Raw genomic sequence first — 22,978 nt, forward strand, 5'->3', positions numbered from 1 at the left:
TCCATACATTTTCCCTGACACCCAAAAGTACTTGTTACATTTGAATGCTTAGCAGGACCGGAAAATGGTTCAATTCACGCACTTATCAAGAGAACATCCCTGGTAAACCCTACTTCCTCTGATCTGGTCGGACTCAGTAATGCATCACTGTAAATGATGTCCAAGTATTGGAGTGTGCCCCGAGCTATCCTAAAATAAAATACCATTGTGCCGTCTGGTTTGCTGAATATAAGGAATTTGAAATTATTTTGACTTTTACTTTTGATGCTGAAGTATATTTTAGCAATTACATTTACTTTTGATACTTAAGTAAATTTAAAACCAAATACTTTTAGACTTCTACTCAATAAGTTCTTCACTTGGGTGACTCTTACTTGAGTAATTTTCTGTTAATGCATCTTAACTTTTACTTAAGTATGACAATTGGGTACTTTTTTCATCACTTACAATTTCTGAACTTTTCCCACCAGAACACTTCGGAGGAGCAGTGACCAGATATCACGTGGCCATTTCAGGGATAATCTTCTCAAACAGAGCAAAAAATATGCAGTACCAGTGAAATGTTTGGACACACCTACTCATTCGTGGGTTTTCCTTTATTTTTACTATTTTCTACATTGTAAAATAATAGTGAAGAAATCAAAACTATGAAATAACACATATGGAAACATGTAGTTAGCAAACAAGTGTTAAACAACTCTAAATGTATTTTATAATTTAGATTCTTCAAAGTAGCTAACCTTTGCCTTGATGACAGCTTTGCACACTCTTGGCATTCTCTCAACCAGCTTCACCTGGAATGCTTTTCCAACAGTCTTGAATGAGTTCCCACATATGCTGAGCACTTGTTGGCTGCTTTTCCTTCACTCTGCGGTCCAACTCATCCCAAACCATCTCAAATTGGGTTGAGGTTTGGTGATTGTGGAGGCCAGGTCATCTGATGCAGCACTCCATCACTCTCCTTGGTCAAATAGCCCTTACACAACCTGAAGGTGTGTTGGGTCATTGTTCTGTTGAAAAACAAATGACAGTCCCACTAAGCGCAAACCAGATGGGATGGCGTATTGCTGCAGAATGCTGTGGTAGCCATGCTGGTTAAGTGCGCCTTGAATTCTAAATAAATCACAGACAGTGTTACCAGCAAAGCACCCCCACACCATAACACCTCCTCCGACATGCTTCCTGGTGGGAACCACATGTGGAGATCATCCGTTAACCTCGAGGGGACCCCTTCCCGTTCTTATCCCGTTAACGGGATTGATTTTGACAACTGCCAGTGGAAAATCAGAGCGCCAAATTCAAAACAGCTAAAATCTCATAATTCCATTTTCTCAAACAATCAACTATTTTACACCATTTGAAAGATAAACTTCTCGTAAATCCAACCACATTGTCCGATTTCAAAAAGGCTTTACGGCAAAAGCATAACATTTGATTATGTTAGGAGAGTACATTGACAAAAATAATCACACAGCCATTTTCCAAGAAACTAGATGCATCTCAAAAACCCAAAACACAGCTAAATGATGCACTAACCTTTGACGATCTTCATCAGATGACACTCCTAGGACATTATGTTACACAATACATGTATGTTCTGCTCGATAAAGTTCATATTTATATCCAAAAACATCATTTTACATTGGCGCGTAATGTTGAGAAATGTTTTCCCTCCAAACCCTCCGGTGAATCAGCACAATGAGCACACATATTACAGAAATACTCATCAAAATGTTTGATCAATATAGAAGTGTTATGCACAGAATTATAGATACACTTCTCCTAAATGTAATCGCTTTGTCAGATTTCAAAAAAGGTTCACGGCGAAAGCACAATTTGCAATAATCTGAGTACAGCCCAGAAGACACCAATAACAAGCAAACAGAAACCCGCCATCTTGGAGTCAATAAAACTAAGAAATTACATTATAAATATTCACTTACCTTTGATTATCTTCATCAGAAGGCACTCCCAGGAACCCCAGCTCCACAATAAATGTTCGATAAAGTTCATATATATGTCCAAATAATCCATTTTGTTCGCGCGTTAGGTTCACTATCCAAATCCACAACGCGCATGCTTACTTAGTCCAGACGAAAAGTCAAAAAAGTTATACTACAGTTTGTAGAAACATGTCAAACGATGTATAGAATCCATCTTTAGGTTGCTTTTATCATATATCTTGAATAAAATTCCAACCGGACCTATACGTTCTCTTTAGCAGTGAATATGAACTCCGCTCGCTCCCAAGTCATTGCGCGTGACTGAGCCCATGCCTTATAACGGGACACCTACTTCCTTGTGCTGTAATTACCATCAAATTCACCATAGAATCTTCAAACACCGTTCTGAAGACTGCTGACATCTAGTGGAAGCTTTAGGAAGTGCAAAATGAACCCTAAGTCACTGTATAAAGTCAAGGCAATCACTTGAAAAAACTACAACCTCAGATTTTCAACTTCCTGCTTGACTTTTTCTCAGGTTTTTGCCTGCCATATGAGTTCTGTTATACTCAGACACCATTCAAACAGTTTTAGAAACTTCAGAGTGTTTTCTATCCAAATCTACTAATAACATGCATATTCTAGTTTCTTGCCCAGAGTAGTAACCTGTTCAAATTGGGTATGTTTTTCATCCGGCCGTGAAAATACAGCCCCCTAGCCCCAAGAGGTTTTAACCTACTCTGTGCCTCACAAAGACACGGCGGTTGGAACCAAAAATCCCAAATTTGGACTCATCAGACCAAAAGACAGATTTCCACCGGTCTAATGTCCATTGCTCGTGTTTCTTGACCCAAGCAAGTCTCTTCCTCTTATTGGTGTCCTTTAGTACTGGTTTCTTTGCAGCAAATCGACCATGAAGGCCTGATTCACACAGTCTCCTCTGAACAGTTGATGTTGAGATGTGTCTGTTAATTGAACTCTGAAGCATTTATTTGGGCTGTAATCTGTGGTGCAGTTAACTTTAATGAACTTATCCTCTGTAGCAGAGGTAACTCTGGGTCTTCCTTTCCTGTGTCAGTCCTCATGAGAGCCAGTTTCATCATAGCGCTTGATCGTTTTTGCAACTGCACTTGAAGAAACCGTCAAAGTTCTTGACATTTTTCGAATTGACTGACATTCATGTCTTAAACTAATGATGGACTGTTGTTTCTCTTTGCTTATTTGAGATGTTCTTGCCATAATATGGACTTGGTCTTTTACCAAATAGGGCTATATTCTGTATACCACCCCTACCTTGTCACAACACAACTGATTGGCTCAAACGCATTAAGAAGGAAAGAAATTCCACAATTTAACAAGGCACACCTATTAATTGAAATGCATTCCACGTGCCTACCTCATGAAGCTGGTTGAGAGAACGCCAAGAGTGTGCAAAGCTGCTCCGTTCATCTTTCTCTCAAATCTGACTAGCCTCCCAGTCCCTGCCGATGACAAACATCCCCACAACATGATGCTGCTACCACCATGCTTGACCGATGGTGCCTTGTGTCCTCCAGATGTGACACTTTGCATTCAGGCCAAAGAGTTCAGTCATGGTTTCATCAGACCAGATAATCTTGTTTCTCATGGTCTGCGAGTCCTTTAGGTGCATTTTGGAAAACTCCCAAGCGGGCTGTCATGTGCCTTTTACTGAGGAGTGGCTTACGTCTGGCCACTCTACCATAAATGCCTGATTGGTGGTGTGCTGCCGAGATGGTTGTCCTTCTAGAAGTTTCTCCCATCTCCACAGAGGTACTCTGGAGCTCTGTAAGAGTGACCATCAGGTTCTTGTTCACCTCCCTGACCAAGGCCCTTCCCCCCCGATTGCTCATTTTGGCCGGGTGGCCAGCTCTAGGAAGAGTCTTGGTGGTTCCAAACTTCTTACATATCAGAATGATGGAGGCCACTGCAGACATTTTTTGGTACCCTTCCCCAGATCTGTGCCTTGACACCTCTATGGACAAATCCTTCGTCCTCACAGTTTGGTTTTTGCTCTGACATGCACTGTCAACTGTGGGACCTTATACAGACAGGTGTGCCTTTCCAAATCATGTTCAGTCAATTGAATTTACCACAGGTGGACACCAATAAAGTTGTAGACACATCTCAAGGATGATCAATGGAAACAGGATGGACTTGAGGTCAATTTCGAGTCTCATAGCAAAGGGTCTGAATACTTATGTAAATAAGGTATCTGTTTTTTATTTTTAATACATTTGCAAACATTTCTAAAAACCTGTTTTCACTTAGTCATTATGAGGTATTGAGTGTAGATTGATGAGTAAAAAAAATGCAATAATTTAAAACATTTTAGAATAAGGCTGTAACATAACAAAATGTGGAAAAGGCCAAGGGGTCTGAATTCTTTCCGAATGCACTGTATATACATGGATCAAACTGTACATTGGGACTGATCAAACTGTACATTTGGACTGAAAGGAGCAAGGGTCTTAAATTAAAATATCCAGGCCGCCTCTTGTTTTAACAATAAATTGTCAAGGTCCCTCCCTCTCTTAGGGAGTGTGACGTGTTCGATGCCGATATAGCGAAGGGATGAAATAGAGTGGTTTGCTTTTAAAAAGTGGGCCGCAACTGGGTACATCGAGTTTTTGCACCTAATGGTGCTACGATGCTCAGAGATTCTTAGGTATGGCTTACTTAGGTCTCTGAGCATCGTAGCACCATTAGGTGCACAAGGACAAGTTATAAGATAAATAACTGCCTTAGTGGAGTATGTGATAACAACTTTGATTGGGAACTGTTTCCCTGTTTGGGGCATAGGCGGAAATCCCAGGGGGGACACAACCCCCCCATCCTGGGAAAAATAAGATGAAATATTTGCTATCGCCAGTTTATTCCAAGATCAGCATGCAGCTGTTGTGCATGCTGATAACGTTACTGATAAACTGAACTCCAAATTGAACAGAACTATACTCTCTTCTACCATTGTCTTTAATATCTTTAATGGTCTCGTTGCAAAAGCTAAATTGTCGCTAGGGGACTTTGAAGCACCTGTGTGCCAATCTTGGAGTAAACTGATGATAGCAAAGATTATAGCAAACACCACAGTAACGGAATTGGTGCTCGCTAGCTCTGCAAATTCAGATATTGTGGGAGCCAATATAAAACGAAAACTATATTAAAATTGCAAAAGGTTTCTGCATACATTGTGTAAATGGTGAACTCATACAGCTGTCAATCCTTATCACTGCAATCCGTTTCACATTTGCTTGCTGATTAGCTAGCTACCTGGTAGCCCATCTTGTACTGTAAATAACCTGCACACTGTGTGTGTGTGTGTGTGTGTGTGTGTGTGTGTGTGTGTAGCCAGCCAGCCAGGTAGAAAAATGACAGGAAAAAGACAGACATGAGAGCATTTTTCAGTACACCAAAACGAAAAGTAAGAACCCTAGTAGCCTAATGTCTCAAAGACAAGTTGATAAAATGTTCATAAGAAAGAAGTGAAATGCTAATGGAAATGTTTCATAATGATGTCATTAGGCAGAGTAGGCAACAGGTGGCACACAGACAGCAGAGCTGGGGACAGACTGGCAGGGACAGACTGGCAGGGACAGACTGGCAGAGACAGGGAGGCTCAGGTAAGTTTGTTGAGTCTTTGTTTGACAACATTATGAAAGGTTCCCTCTTTTTTAGACTTGCAAAATAGGGACATAATTGGACAATGCCATGGATACACCCACTCTCAACTTAAACTGGTGACTGAACCAAGATTAGTTTAAGGCAGTGGTATTGCTGTTGTAATTAATTGTGTAGTTTTGGGTACCGGTAGTTAGGAGTATGGCAAACACCTTATTTCTTTTCTAGGAGACAGACTGAGTCAGTGAGGGTGGTGAAAGAGCCAGGGAGAGAGACTTCAGAGGACAGTGTCACAGCCACGGCAGGACCAGGTGTCACCCTTGTTGCCAGCAGCACCAGTATAGGGGACAGTGGCACAGCATTGTCCAGTTACCTCAGTGATGGCACAAAACCATATCAGCCACACCCACAATTTATAGAACTGCAAACTCTAGCCAGAGTGTTGATGTTTCAAGATAAATGGTTTTGAAAATTTCCCTGGCTACATTATAATCCATCAATAAAATGAGTGTTGTGTTTTCAATGTAGCCAAGGGTTTTCAAGCCAGCCATCTTTTGGCCAAAGAGAGGATGCTTCCTTCATTAGTGCAGGATTTAGGAACTGGAGAAAAGCCATTGTAAAATGCACAGCACATCAAAACTGCCAAACCCACTGCCACTTTGTAACTGTAACAGCACACCAGCTAAATCCAATCAGTGTCCAGTTATCCAGTGCGTGGGGTAAACAGCAGGAGGACGTAAGGCATTGCTTGATGAAAATTGTAAGTTTGGTGCGGCACGTAGCAAGACAGGTACAAGCCTTTAGAGGCCACACGGATGACAGTGGGAATTTATAGCAGCTTTTGAAACTTAAGGCAGAAGAGGGTAATCCCATTGTTCTGAAGTGGTTAACATAGCGTACCACAAATGTACACAGGTCCCAAAGCACAGAATTAAATTCTGAACATCATGGCCAATACAGTCATTTGAGGCATTGCAGCTGAGATGAGGTCTCTTCCAATTGTACAATTTTCAGTAATTGTTGATGGTACTGAAGATGTCTCTGGTGCTGAACAGGAGAATGTCTGTCTGCGTTATGTTGACTATGACCTTGTCCCTCATGAGGAGTTTATTGGGCTATACAGGGTATCGGAGACAACAGGCGAGGGCATTGCGAAAGTGGCAACTGATGTGTTGTTGAGGCTCAATTTTCCCATGTCTGGCTTAAGTGGGCAGAGTTACGATGGTGCCTCAAACATGGCAGGAAAATACACAGATGCAGAGGCAATTGTGAGGAGGCAGCAGCCATTAGTCCTCTATGTGCATTGTGGAGCACACTGTGTAAATCTGATCACACAGGCTGGCTGCTCAGCCTCCCCACTGATCTGGGATTCCCTTTCTTGGGTCCATCAATTAGGTGTCCTCTATGGCCAGTCAGAAAAGTTTAAGAGCATGTTTGAATCAATAGATGATAGAAGCAGGAGAACCTGCTTCAGTCTGCTTTCTGCCAGACACTGGAAGATGAATTCACCTTTCAGCAGGACAATAACCTAAAACTCAAGGCCAAACCTACACTGGAGTTGCTTACCAAGAAGACAGTGAATGTTCCTGAGTGGCCGAGTTAGTTTTGGCAACAAATCAACAACCAATTTGACAGAGCTTGAAGAATTTTGAAACGAATAATGGGCAAATGATTGTACAATCCAGGTTTGGAAAGCTCTTAGAGAGACTTACCCAGAAAGACTCACAGCTGATATCACTGCCAAAGGTTATTCTAACATGTTATTCTAACTCAGGGGGTTGAATAATTAACTATTCAATACATATTAGTGGTTTCCTTTATTCTACAAATGTTAGAATATTTTTTAAAGCTGTAATTGCAAAAAAAATCCCCAAAACATGTTTTCCCTTTGTCATTATATACAAATCATTAAAATCCAGACGTAAAATATTTACACAAGACGCAACCTAATATCACACAGCCAAACTCTGATTTTATTTAGTAAGTTCACCAATTCTGCGTGTATATGGGTGAGAAAAAAATATAGTTAATCCATTTTGAATTCAGGCTGTAACAACAAAGTGTGGAATAAGTCAAGGGGTATGAATACTTTCTGAAGGCACTGTACAATCCACATTTTCATTGCTTGCTAATAAATAAGTCTTCTTTTAAAAAAGGTTGGATGTGTCTGACTATTCTTTAATTATTCAACAGCAGAAGACAAGGTTGTTCTGGCCAATGATGCGCCATTGTTGTGTCAAATGGACAATTTGACAATACTCTCCAACCTGGCATGGTATAATTTCATACAGGATATTTTATTTATAGACTAATCAACGCTGTCATGGACATGTTGTGTGTATTTGTTTCTATTTTAAATGATTGTCAATTTCATCTTCATACTATCGCATAGCTCTCTCTCCACTTCATACTTGTCTTGTCATCGTATAGCCTACTTTTGGAAAGTCTAAGGTAAGCATTGGTTTCGTTATACGTTTTAAGTAGAAGAGTAAAAAAAAATTCTCATGTCTGACATACGCTGGTAGCTTTGATTGACGGGTCCTTTTATGGGGATGTACTTTTGTGAGTTGGCTGATTCTCTATAGGCCTATAGATTGTGGCTTTCATAAATGTAATTGTCTGCATAATTTCCAGTCCCCCATATAAACTCAGCAAAAAAATAAATGTCCTATCACTGTCAACTGCATTTATTTTCAGCAAACTTAACAGGTGTAAATATTTGTATGAACATAACAAGATTCAACAACTGAGACATAAACTGAACAAGTTCCACAGACATGTGACTAACAGAAATTGAATTATGTGTCCCTGAACAAAGGGGGGGGGGGGGGTCAAAATCAAAAGTAAGTCAGTATCTGGTGTTGCCACCAGCTGCATTAAGTACTGCAGTGCATCTCCTCCTCATGGACTGCACCAGATTTGCCAGTTCTTGCTGTGAGATGTTACCCCACTCTTCCACCAAGGCAAATGCAAGTTCCCGGACATTTCTGAGGGGAATGGCCCTAGCCCTCACCCTCTGATCCAACAGGTCCCAGACGTGCTCAATGGGATTGAGATCCGAGCTCTTCACTGGCCATGGCAGAACACTGACATTCCTGTCTTGCAGGAAATCCCTCACAGAACGAGCAGTATGGCTGGAGGCATTGTCATGCTGGAGGGTCATGTCAGGATGAGCCTGCAGGAAGGGTACCACATGAGGGAGGAGGATGTCTTCGCTGTAACGCACAGCATTGAGATTGCCTGCAATGACAACAAGCTCAGTCCGATGATGCTGTGACACACCGACCCAGACCATGATGGACCCTCCACCTCCAAATCGATCCTGCTCCAGAGTACAGGCCTTAGTGTAACACTCATTCCTTCAACAATAAACGCAAATCCGACCATCACACCTGGTGAGACAATTCCGCGACTCGTCAGTGAAGAGCACTTTTTGCCAGTCCTGTCTGGTCCAGCGACGGTGGGTTTGTGCCCATAGGCGACGTTGTTGCCGGTGATGTCTGGTGAGGACCTGCCTTACAACAGGCCTACAAGCCCTCACAGTCCAGCCTCTCTCAGCCTATTGCAGAGTCTGAGCACTGATGGAGGGATTGTGTGTTCCAGGTGTAACTCAAGCAGTTGTTGTCATCCTGTACCTGTCCCGCAGCTGTGATGTTCAGATGTACCGATCCTGTGCAGGTGTTGTTACACGTGGTCTGCCACTGCGAGGACTATCAGCTGTCCGTCCTGTCTCCCTGTAGCGCTGTCTTAGGTGTCTCACAGTACGAACATTGCAATTTATTGCCCTGGCCACATCTGCAGTCCTCATGCCTCCTTGCAGCATGCCTAAGGCACGTTCACGCAGATGAGCAGGGACCCTGGGCATCTTTCTTTTGGTGTTTTTCAGAGTCAGTAGAAAAGCTACATATGGACAGTACCAAAACAAATGGTCTAATGATTCTGTCTCTTTGCAGCAAAATCTGCAGAGCTGGGATGGTTGTATCCCCCATATATATAACATTATATTGGGTTGCAAGAATTTTGTATAATCATTTAAATAAAAAGAAATCCTAAATTTTGAATCTGGCGTTGTTTTGTGTATCAGTTCATAAACCATGTGCCATGGAATTAGTACATCAAAAATCTCTTCCCAACTATTTTGCAATTTTTATGGCAAAGCTGTAAATGTTTTGGTCCTTACATGAAACTGGTATACTTTTTTATTTATCACAATTTTCTTTAACCAATTTTGGTCTTTAATGCAGGGCCGACAAACAAGATCCTTACTTTCCCCCCTTCCACTTGCCTCTTCCATTTTTGCAGTAATGATACAATTAGTTGTAGTTTTGAATAGAGCAGAGATATCCATATATTGTTGTTAGCTGCATGTGTGACATAACTCCACCAGTCCTATTTATGATATAATTTACAAAATTAGTATACTTGAGTTTAACCATAATATTTGTTGTAATATTTGTTCTGTCTTTTCTGGTGGATTAAACTAAAATTGCAACAAACTTTCAATGGCTTGTTATAAAAATAGTGATATTTTGGAGATTATTTCATTTTCAAATAACCAAAAGTGAGAGGTTGTAATCTGAATAAAAGGAAAAAGGCCATTCTTGAACATGGGGTGAAGTATTCTTAATAATCTGTTAGAGAATCTGTTCAGATTTAAGTAGAACTTTTGTATGACTGAATGTCACGGCTGTCGTAAGGAGAAGCGGACCAAAGTGCAGCGTGTGTGTCGTTCCACATTTTATTTACACTGTGAAACTATGCGATACATAAACTAAAGAACAAAACAACAAACCGTGACGTAGAGTTGAAACATACACTACTCAAAAAACTAAACGTGACGCAGAGTTGAAATATACACTACTCAAAAAACAATCTCCCACAAACCCAGGTGGAAAAAAACCCTACTTAAGTATGATCTCCAATTAGAGACAAGGACCAGCTGCCTCTAATTGGAGATCATCCCAAACAAAACCCCAACATAGAAATACAAAACTAGACCCTGACAACATAGAAATAGCAAACATAGAAAACCCCCCCTGTCACGCCCTGACCTACTCTACCATAGAAAATAGCATCATTCTATGGTCAGGACGTGACACTGAAGCCTTTAGTGAGAGGTCTAATGCTTTAATATTTAATCATTTCTGCCCTTTGAAATCATATTCATTATATTTTGCCTTTACCTCCATTATCTCACATCATTTGCTCACATTGTATATAGTCTTATTTTTTCTACTGCATCATTGATTGTATGTTGTTTTACTCCATGTGTAACTCTCTGTTTTTGTATGTTGTCGAACTGCTTTGCTTTATCTTGGCCAGGTCGCAATTGTAAATGAGAACTTGTTCTCAACTTGCCTACCTGGTTAAATAAAGGTGAAATAAAAAAATAAAAATAAAAAAATATAAATAGGCCCGTTTAATTTTGTCTGACTTGCCGGTCCAAATAAAAAGGTATATTTTTTTGCTCATATAATTTAAAAAAGAAGTCACTAGGTGTAGGCAAGACCATAAGCAAACAGGTAAACTGTGATATGACTAAAGAGTTAATCAGGGTGATTTTTCCACAAATAGACAGGTATTTTCCTTTCCATGGTATCAAGATCTTATCTATTTTGGCTAACTTTGTATAAAAAAAAATATTGTAGTGAAATCATTCCTTTCTTTCAGGATATGACTACCGAGTATGTCCAATTCACCGTCAGACCATTTTATTGGTAAACTACAAAAGTTGTATTTTTTTGTGATCCAATACGTACATTTATCATAATTTGGTTGTAATCCAAGTTAGAAAAAGTATCTACATTTACATTACATTTACGTCATTTAGCAGACGCTCTTATCCAGAGCGACTTACAGTAGTGAATGCATACATTTCATACATTTTTTTTTCTTTTTTTTTTTCTCTGTGCTATCTAGATCCTCTATGAGGCTGTGGGGTGATCCATATTGTGAATTTAAATGTAAACACGAATCATCAGCGTACAATGACACCTTTATTTTTAAGCCTTGGACTTCTAGCCCCTTAATATTATTGTTGGATCTGATTTTAATATCTAACATTTTGATGGCCATAATAAATATATATGCCGATAGTGGACAACCTTGTTTTCCTCCTCTTAACAGTTTAATACTTTCTGAGAACTAGCCATTATTTACTATTTTACACCTAGGGTTACTATACATAACTTTAACTCACTGTATAAGATATTCTCCAAAATGTAAATATTCCAGGCATTATATATAAACTCCAGTCGTACTTTATCAAAGGCCTTTTCAAAGTCAGCTGTGAATACCAGGCCTGGTTTCGCAGATAATTAATAGTGCTCTATTGTTTCCAGTACTTGTCTTATATTATCTCCAATGTATCGTCCATGTAAAAAAAACTGATTAGGATGAATAATATCTGACAATACCTTTTTAATTCTATGCATTATGCTAGAATTTTTGCATCAACACTGAAGTGTAAGGGGCCTCCAATTTTTTTATGGACTGGATCTTTATTTACCACTTGGGTCCTGTTTCAGTAATAATTCAAAATCAGACCTTCTTGTTGAGTATCTGATAACCTACCATTTTTATGGGAGTGGTTAAAACATGCTAATAACAGTCCTCTGAGTACATCAAAAAAGGTGTGGTATACCTCAACTGGTATGCCATCCAGCCCTGGAGTTATGCCAGACTTAAAGGCTTTAAAGGCTTTAATCAACAAGTTCCACCTCTGTAATTTGGCCTTCACATGAGTCTTTCTGTACAGCTGTTAAATGTTACATTAATAATAGAAACAAATCCTTACAATTAACTTCGGTTAGTGGAGATGGAGGAGACTGAAATGAAAACATATGCTTAAAATACTTTGCTTCCTCTCTCAAAATATTGTTTGGTGAATCATGGGTGACTCCGTCATTTGTAACAATATAGGCCTATATGTCCATTCAGAAAGTTTCATAAAGTAGCCTAGCTGGACGCTCATAGCATGATCTGATCTGGTAAAAGGCCTATTTCTACGTTATTTCTCCCCCAAATGTTTTTGTACCCTTATTTACCTTGGCAAGTCAGTTAAGAACAAATTCTTATTTTCAATGACGGCCTAGGAACAGTGGGTTAACTGCCTTGTTCAGGGGCAGAACGACAGATTTTTACCTTGTCAGCTCAGGGATTCGATCCAACGCTAGTCCAACGGTTGTCATACGCTCTAACCACTAGCGTACCTGCCGCCCATTACGGCATCCTCTCTTTGAAGAACATATGCCAATGCCATCAAATGGCAGCAACAGTAGGGTTTGTGAAGTTATGCAAATATTTAGGGAAAAGTGGGAGATAAACCATTGGACTTCGTCAAAATAGGATCCAGATTGAAAAATTGGATATACAGAAAAGCTAACAGACAAGGACAAAGTGAGCATACATCTTTATTTTGACTCTGTCATGCTGTGTCAATACGAAAATGTGACAGATTCTGTCCAATCTGGCATTTCTTAATTTGTAGATTAATATTTATTATTAATAACCTGAATAATAATAATGAAATGGCATGATAATAACAAAGTGTAATGGCTTGTTTAAAATAGGTTTTATTAAGAAGCATCCATGTAAACAAGTGTACAAACAGAATTGACTTTTTTTTTTATTTAAGGGTCTTAAAGGCCTAAGACAACAGTAACACACATTTAAACAAATTGGACACATCAAAAACAATACAAAAAATAAATGAAAAAGGAAAGAGAAAGAAAAAACAGTAACAATGTGTAATGCAATAGCGAAATTGCACGTTTCTTTTGAGGCCGATAGCCTGTGTTGTGTCAATACGAAAATGTGACAATCCTCTCCTATCTGACATCTCTTAATTTGTATATGAGACTAATATTTAGAGGTAATAACTCAAATAATAAAAATAATGAAATGCTACTGATAATAACGAAGTGTAACGGTAATAGTGAAACTGCAGAAATAAAGCCAACCTTTAACGGTTATGTTATTGACCGTGTTTATTGGCCTGGCCAATTAACGTAACCTCCAATTCCAAGACCGTCACAGCCCTATAGCTGACACCACCTCATTCTTTCTGCAGACATCTTTGAATCTTAATTCGGAACAGATTTTTTGAAAACGTGGTCGCATAAAAAACTGAGGGAGATTTTACCATAACTCTGTTACCAAACTTTGCATCTGCACAGATCATCCAGTAAATGTGTTATTGTAAATATACTGTGTAAATTGTTCAAAGTAGTCCTTGTGCATAGTTGTATGGTTTGTTAAACTTTGAAATCAATGATTTTTGTTTGGCATAGATTTTACAGTGAAAAATCTGAGTCAAAGCATAATTCCATAACCGTTGAATTGCCCCCAAGTGACTTCAAGACAAGACCTAGCTGTTTCAAGATGACTAGAAAGGTGAGTGACTACAGTAACTCTGTACTGTTTTGGCATAGAGAATGTATAAATGCTTGCCGTGCGGACACACACACACACACACACACGAAACTTGTTTGGCTTTAGTCATGGCAGCTGCATTTCTTTATTACCAGGCCGAACAGGAACATGGTTTAACTAGAGGGTGGCCTTCAGAACAGCTGATAAAAGGAACAATGTAGCACACAGTCCTGCAGTATGGCTGAAATACACTGACACACACACACACACACACACACACACACAGTCCTACAGTAAGGCTGAAACACACTGACACACACACCTACAGTATGGCTGAAACACAAACACACAGTCCTATATTACGGCTGACACACACACAGACCTACCCATAGAGATCCTATAATTCACTATCATACGTGTTCTATATACAGTTCTATAGACCTATCACAGTACAGCTCAATCACACAGTAGCTACAGTACAGCTGACACACTTAATTCACACAGTGCGGGAGCAAATGCTGTTGCTTGGTCAGACACTAACTGCTGGAGTACGCCTAAATAGTATGAACGAACAAACCTATAATGGCACAGAGTGCAATTCATTACTGCCGACAGAGTAGAGCTGAATGATGTCCATAGTGATGACTGCATTAGCTCCTCTTATAGTTAGATATAGTGGGTGGGCAGACCAGGACTTTAAAGGGATACTTCAGGATTTTGAAGCCCTTTATCTACTTCCCCAGAGTCAGATGAACTTGTGGATACCATTTGTGTGTCTCTGTGTGCAGTTTGAAGGAAGTTGCTAACTAGCGTTGGTGCATAGACTAGAGGTCTACGGTAACTGCTAGCAGATACCATAGACTTCGTCATTGCGCTAACGCTAGTTAGCATTGGCTCACATAACTACCTCCATACAGGTTACAGAGACATAAAAATGGTATCCATGAGTTCATCCGACTCGTGGAAGTAGACACTGTAAAGGGCTTCGTTGCCAAAATCCTTAAGTATCACTTTAACCACTATGAAATTATCATAAACCTGACGTGAATGGCCAAATTACAAAACGATGAAATGGCAAAATGATATGTTTTGCCTATCTGAGCACCATTGCATATGATCTCGAAAATATTTTTTTTAAATAAGGGTTTTTATATGGGTTTTTAATAAGCTCTCCCTCAGCTTAGAGAGAAGGGGTGTTACAGTTCCATGTAAATTATTCCAAAGATAACCTACAAAGGTTCGGAGGGAAATCCCAATCTTGATTAATAGTTGAGAAATGGGAAGCGGTCTAAAATCCACTTAATGATGGATTAATCATAGTAAGTAACACAAACGATCTGGGTTTCACCAGAAAGACTGGCTGCAACATTCTCATCTGGTCTTCCAGGCTCTCAATCCTATCAACTAGGATTAAAAATGCAACATTTGGCTCGAAACGCAGCTTCCTGCAGGAATACATCCAAGTTCACTCCCCATTCTGCTACATCTGTCGAAACTTGCCATCTTTCATGGAGGTCCCTAGAGAAAGATAGGCAAAAACAGCTTGGCGTGCGCTGCCTGCATGATGCCACAAGTGCTACTGCTGAGAGGACCTCACTACACACCCCGCAGTATAATTAGGCTAGCCTTGCTGTTTTCAACAATGTCTTCACTTTCCAATTCACTTGCAATGAGACAGACTGCTAAAATATCAAAGGGAATAGTGAGCTATGTACATGGTCTAACATGCTGACCAGACCAGCCTCGTTGCAAAATAAATGTACACATACATGTTATTCAATCATTGCGCTGGTCTACGTAGGCCAGGTGCTAAAATAGAACTTGGTTCTATTTGTGACGCTCGAAGCACTGCAAGTCCTGCCTCTCCCATCTCCTCATTGGTTTTTAGGAACATATACCCACGTGGGTGATTGAAAGATGAACTGAGGTCCACTCCAGTCGGTTGCCAACCTCCATATCAAGTCCAAAGAAGAAGAAGCCTAAAGGAAGGAGGAGAGATTACTAGAAAGGAACTCGGTTGACGGTTTTATCTGTGGATTAATTGTCACGAGTAGAGGACCTTGTGCCTTTCAGGTAAAATAACAACCCAATGTTTATATCCCAGGACAAATTAGCTAGCAACAGCAAGCTAGCTAGCTAAATTGCCATAAATGTTTAATGCTTTTCGACCTGTCCCCAAATTAATATAATTGGTTCCGAGTTTGTTTTGATATTTCAACCTGCGTTTCCTGATCACGTCTGGTGTGGGTGGACAAAATCAACTTGCGTGCGATGGTGTGTGCGGTGTGGTCAGCATGTGAGAGCGAGGGGAACTTTGTTTGAAAGCTTTTCATGTGTCACCACATTTCATGCATGCGTGATCTCCTGTGCCTCAAAGCAATTTCCTCTTACTGGTTGTGACGACAACATTTGTTCAGCTGGTTGCCCTTTCGTTTCTCAGTGCAACGGCAAATCTTAAGAATGCCACCATATTAGAACTGTTTTCACCTTTAACCCCCAGTGAGAGGACTAGGAATATGAACATGCAGTGTTAGGGTTAAGGTCAGGGAAAAACCAACAAGGTAGGCCCTATTTCATGAAAATGTATTGATTTTGTGAGAGCGTCATGTCGATCGTGGTTGGTAGCACGCACACACACGCAAAGGTAAAAATACAGAATGAATCATGCTGCTGGTCAAGAAGATGAGCCTTGAACTACTCTGGGTTCTATACTAGGATGGGGGAAAAGAGCAATGAGCTTTATGGCAAAACACTGACTGTATCACCAGAAATTAAGGGTCGAATATATCCAGATGCTCCTCTGATTAAACTATCTTCCTCTTTCACCCTGACTCCTATCATAGGGAAATATTTTACTCTATTGTTATTCTAGTCTAATTCTGTGCATCAGGGTTGGAGTTCTTGTGATTTTCAAATCAATCAATTCAGCAGTTGAAGTAATTAAATTACTGAATTGACAAATTCTCATAGAAAATAATTGTCCATTCTCAATTCATGAACTGGATTTCAATTTACTGCCTGAATTGATATTGTAATTGACCCTTACCCTGATACGCATCATATTGTACTGTATATAAACATGCATTATACAGTAACCTATATGAAATGATTGCTCTCAACAGTCACATGATGAGAGTTGATTTGTGAGCACCATGCACACACAGGCCTTTAGCACTCAAGGTTTCAGGGCTAAAACCTTCAGCCATAACATAGTCCCACAGTACATGTATTGTTTGGTTGAATGTTTTAGAACTTTCAGGGTTTTCTATTCATATAGATTGGACACTGAATGACAGTGGCTTGAGACACAGCAGTTAACAAAACAAGAGTGAAGTGTCGATTAGTTCCCCTCTCACTTAAACACCCACATGGACAACTACACACACCGAGTGCTGCCCCCTTCCAATACAACTGTTGGATTTTCAAATCCAAACAAGGAGAGTTCAACCCCCCCCAGGCATTTTTTGTTGTTGAACCAATCAAAGCTCAAGCTAATTTCTGTGTGAATATTGCGCCAATAAACGGACTCTTGTCCAGACCAGTGTACCACGTGAGTCCGGTCAGCCAGGCTATGCATCCACAGATCTACTTGAACCACAGCAAGGCAATGATCCGTCCATACATTAGAAGTAGGTAGGAGACTGAACAGCTCATAGGAGCAGGAACCATATCCTGTTTCTGTAGCGTGAGGCAGGTTGGTTGCCCACGTAATATGCTAGTCTATAAACCTGTGGTGTTACAGATAAATTCATGTAACATCTATTCCATTCACTTATGCCATTCAACAATTACATTAATGTTCATGAGGCTGTTAGTAACAACAGTACAGCGTGGACAAGTTGGTTACATAATCTGTAACCACTATGGTGAATAATGAATAGCAGACCTGAGTTCAAATCCTAAATGATTAAATGCACACAAGAGCAGAAATTCAGAAATTCACTTTTTTTCAGCTGAAAGACTATGCCCATAGATTAGCCTACCCATGATGTTACACAAGGATAAGTCAATAAGTCATTGTTTTAGTCAAAGTATGATATATTGAGGTTGAAGTGGGAAATCCGAAGGGGTAACTTCTGATCTCTTTCATGCCAATGCCATGTGTTCCCCTATGATATTGTCGTGCAAATACTTTAGTCTACATTTCTTTTCAGGGCTGGGTTTTATTTGAATGTTGCCACCACCAGCATGGCATTGTTTATTAATCATAAACACCTGCAAAGTATTTCCATCTTCACGAGTCGCAACTGAGCGGAGGAATATAATAGATCATCTTTGGCTGAGCCAAACAGCTTGTCGCCGTAGCCTTGTAGCAAATTAAAATATGGGGTGTAAACATGTTTTAGCACCTCCACTTTTTTACCAACAAATTATAATAATCCTTTGGATAATTTGTCAAATTTCTGTTATTTTGGAGCTAGAAATCACCACAACGTTCCCACCCCCAATTTGTGAATATGTATTAGCAGCCTGCGTCATTCTTCAGAGGTAGAACCTAAAAACTACAATTTATGCTATAGGACAGAAATTACGTCGAAATAGGGGCAAAATTGCACTCTGGTGGGGGCCTTCAAATAATTTCCAACGCTTTAGCTGTGCCTGATTGAGCCTGCCTGTTCCAAAGGAACCAATAGAAAAGTCCCAAAAGAGCAAACACTGCCCACCTGACAAACACTCGAGGGCGGTTTCCTGGACATAGATTATGCCTATTCCTGGACTAAAAAGCAAGCTCAATAGAGAATCTACATTGAAAGCGCTTTTTAGTCCAGGACTATGCTTAATCGTGTCCAGGAAACCTCCCCCTCAAACTACACTAGATATACAAAAGTATGTGGACACCGCTTCAAATTAGTGGATTTGGCTATTTCAGCTACACCCGTTACTGAAGTGTATAAAATCGAGTAGACATCCATGCAATCTCCATAGACAAACATTGGCAGTAGAATGGCCTTATTGAAGAGCTCAGTGACTTTCAACGTGGCACTGTCATAGCATGCCACCTTTCCAACAAGTCAGTTAGTCAAATTTCTGCCCTGCTGGAGCTACCCTGGTCCACTGTAAGTGCTGTTATTGTGAAGTGGAAAAGTCTAGGAACAACAGCTGCGAAGTGGTAGGCCACACGACCTCACAGAACGAGACCGCCAAGAACTGAAACGTGTAAAAATCGTCTGTCTTCGGTTGCAACACCCACAACCTAGTTCCAAACTGTAAAGTTTGGTTGAGGAGCAATAATGGGCTGGGGCTGTTTTTCATGGTTCGGGCTAATCCCCTTAATTTTAGTGAAGGGAAATCTTAACGCTACAGCATACAATAACATTATTGACAATTCTGTGCTTCCAACTTTATGGCAACAGTTTGGGGAAGGCCATTTCCTGTTTCAGCATGAAAGCAAGTCACCGCAGCAATGTTCCAACATCTAGTGGAAAGTCTTCCCAGAAGAGTGGAAGCTGTTATAGCAGAAAGGGGGGACCAACTCCATATTAATGCCCATGATTTTCAAATGAGATGTTGGACGAGCAGGTGTCCACATACTTTTGGTCATGTAGTGTATTTTAAAGAATTCAAATCGTATTTGAACTAGATGTCGACCGATTAATCGGCATGGCCGATATCAAGTTTTCATAACAATCGGTAATCGGCATTTTTGGACGCCGATTATGGCCGATTACATTGCACTCCACGAGGCGATTGCATGGCAGGCTGACCACTTGTTACACGAGTGCAGCAAGGAGCCAAGGTAAGTTACTAGCTAGCATTAAACTTATCTTAACAATCACTAGTTAACTATACATGGTTGATGATATTACTAGTTTATCTAGCTTGTCCTGCGTTGCATATAACCAATGCGGTGCATGTTAATTTATCATTGAATCACAGCCTACTCGTCAAAAGGGTGATGATTTAACAAGCGCATTCGCGAAAAAAGCACTGTCGTTGCACCAATGTGTACCTAACCATAAACATCAATGCCTTTCTTAAAATGAATACACAAGTATATTTTTTATGCCTGCATATTTCGTTAATATTGCCTGCTAACATGAATTTATTTTAACTAGGGAAATTGTGTCATATCTCTTGCGTTCTGTGCAAGCAGAGTCAGGGTATATGCAGCAGTTTGGGCCGCCTGGCTCGTTGCGAACTGTGTGAAGACCATTTCTTAGTAACAAAGACCGTAAATCATTTGCCAGAATTTTACATACTTATGACATAACATTGAAGGTTGTGCAATGTAACAGCAATATTTAGACTTAGGGATGCCACCCATTCGATAAAATACGGAACGGTTGCGTATTTCACTGAAATAATAAACATTTTGTTTTCGAAATGACAGTTTTCGGATTTGACCATATTAATGACCTAAGGCTCGTATTTCTGTGTGTTTATTATATTATAATTAAGTCTATGATTTGATATTTGATGGAGCAGTCTGACTGAGCGGTGGTAGGCAGCAGCAGGCTCGTAAGCATTCATTAAAAAAGCACTTTCCTGCATTTGCCAGCACCTCCTCGCTGTGCTTCAAGCATTGTTTATGACTTCAAACCTATCAAATCCTGAGATTAGACTGGCAATACTAAAGTGCCTATAAGAACATCCAATAGTCAAAGGTATATGAAATACAAATGGTATAGAGAGAAATAGTCCTATAATTCCTAGAATAACTACAACCTAAAACTTCTTAACTGGGAATATTGACGACTCATGTTAAAAGGAACCACCAGCTTTCATATGTTCTCATGTTCTGAGCAAGGAACTTAAACTTCAGCACATATTTCACTTTTACTTTCTTCTCCAACACTGTGTTTTTACATTATTTAAACCAAATTGAACATGTTGTTTCATTTATTTGAGACTAAATAGATTTTATTCATGTATTATATTAAGTTAAAATAAAAGTGTTCATTCAGTATTGTTGTAATTTTCATTATTACACATACACACATATATAAACATATATACATATATAACAACAAAAAATAACAAAAATAATACATCTAACAAAAAATATTGGCTTTTTTTGGTCCTCCAATAATCGGTATTGGCATTGAAAAATCATAATCGGTCAACCTCTAATTTGAACCAAGGTTTGCTGAATAACAACAGAGAGAAAAACATTAGTTTCCATACTTTATAAGTTATTTTTTGACATTTAGTCAGGATCATTGAAATTGATTATCATTAATACTTTTTTAAATGTAACCTTTATTTAACTAGTCAAGTCAGTTAAGAACAAATTCTTATTTACAATTGCGGCCTACACCGGCCAAACCCTAACGACGCTGGGCCAATTGTGAACCACCCTATGGGACTCCCAATCACGGCCGGTTGTGATACAGCCTGGATTCGAACCATTAGTGTCTGTAGTGACGCCTCTAGCACTGAGATGCAGCGCCACTCGGGAGCCCTTATGGGTCATACATTCTTATGACAAGTCTTACGATGCATAACCACATCATAATGCATTATGCCTGGCTGCAGTTTTAAGGTATTGTTAATCTGTTACCTGGATTTTAATGCAATAGCGCGCTAATTTAAAGTTAGCCACTGAGCTGCTGTAATAACCCTAGCAGCAAATTCGTCGCACATGCATGCATCACGTTGAGTTATTGGGTGGAGTTATCAAAGAATACAACAGGATACAATTGTAAAAGTATTTCTCAGAGAACGAAGGCAACAACTTTCACACCCACAAGCTGCGCGCGCAGCAGCTTGCACAACACTGGGGCATATTCATTACGGAAACCGTTAACCGTATAAGAAGCAAACGGAAGCAAACAGAGCCAAAACGAAAGTTTATATTGGACACATTCATTTGGTCTCTCCCCGTTTCCTTTGATTCCGTTTAAGAAACGTTTTGCAACATAATCGGCGTAATGAATACGCCACTGGTCAAGAACTTTAAACTAACGTTATACTCAAAACACAGTCGCTAGCTTCCACAGAGTCTAGGTTATATCCTAGTAAAAACATGCGTTTAGGCAATTCACAATGAACTAAAGACACAATGTAACACCAACTGTCGTGAACGAATGTGTAGCTAATCCATTTAGGAGTTTCTAACCAGATGCAAATCTTTTCAATGTCCAGTCATCTGTAGGCTAGCTAAAGTTAACTCTTCCAATGTGCAACACGGTTTCCCAACAAGGCATAATCTTAGTTTACTCTACTCCCTGCTTAAAGCAGCCACTTGCCACATAAAGCACGAGTAAAATGCGCATATCTTCAAATAGAACGGTAAATCAACCAATACTTACCGAACGACAGAAAAAGTAAATAAAAAACAACGGCGTGTACGACATCTGGGTTTTCAGGGATCATCGTGCAAGACAGAGAGAAAGATGCTTACAGCCTCTGGTGTGGCTTTGACAGTGTTTGGAATGGAATGCTTTTTTGTGCACAATTCTTAGGACAAGAGAAAGATACGAGATTTTGGTTCACCGCCACTGATGTGGCTCAGGCGCACTCTTGTGGCCAAGTGCTGCACTGTTAAAAGTCGTGCTTACTAGGCTACAATAACAAACCCCGTGTCTTTCCTGCTTGGCACAATTGTACCTATCAAATTAAAAATAATTCACATAGCATTTAACATTTTGCAGTTATCCTATCTTTATTTGTCTATATTAAACCAGCCTGCACAAATAGCTTTGCAACGTAGGCTAAACACACTTGCTTCATTAGGCCTATTTTATTATAACATTCTACACAATAGATTTCTGTAGCTACAGTCATTACGCCTACAGTAAAGGATAATCATTGAATCCCTTTGAAATATTTAGGCTTCAGTCAGATTCCCAGCAAACATGACCCCATTAACAAGCTAGACTACATTTTAGTCATTTAGCAGACACTCTTATCAGAAACAACTTACTGATCTCCCGTGGGAATCGCATATACAACCCTGTCATGGCAAGCACCGCTACTCGACCAACATAGCCACACAGGACTACACCAGCCCAACACAGGCCAGACTCACCAAGCCCAGCTAGAGGAGGGGCTCATTTCAATATTTGGGAGCTTGGTTTGCACAG

General features: G+C 39.9%; 1 protein-coding gene across 1 annotated transcript in view; it reads right to left on the reverse strand.

Annotated features, from left to right (window-relative positions):
* LOC115162865 (beta-1,3-glucosyltransferase) overlaps positions 1–22,355 on the reverse strand; it is a 171,822-nt gene extending 149,467 nt beyond the window's left edge. The window contains exon 1 of the mRNA XM_029714324.1: positions 22,205–22,355. Within this exon, the coding sequence (XP_029570184.1) occupies positions 22,205–22,268 (64 nt within the window). The 5' untranslated portion in view covers positions 22,269–22,355. The remainder of the gene's footprint in view (positions 1–22,204) is intronic.
* Positions 22,356–22,978: the final 623 nt, after the last annotated feature.

Source organism: Salmo trutta, chromosome 26 (assembly GCF_901001165.1).
Source record: "Salmo trutta chromosome 26, fSalTru1.1, whole genome shotgun sequence".
NCBI lineage: Eukaryota > Metazoa > Chordata > Actinopteri > Salmoniformes > Salmonidae > Salmo > Salmo trutta.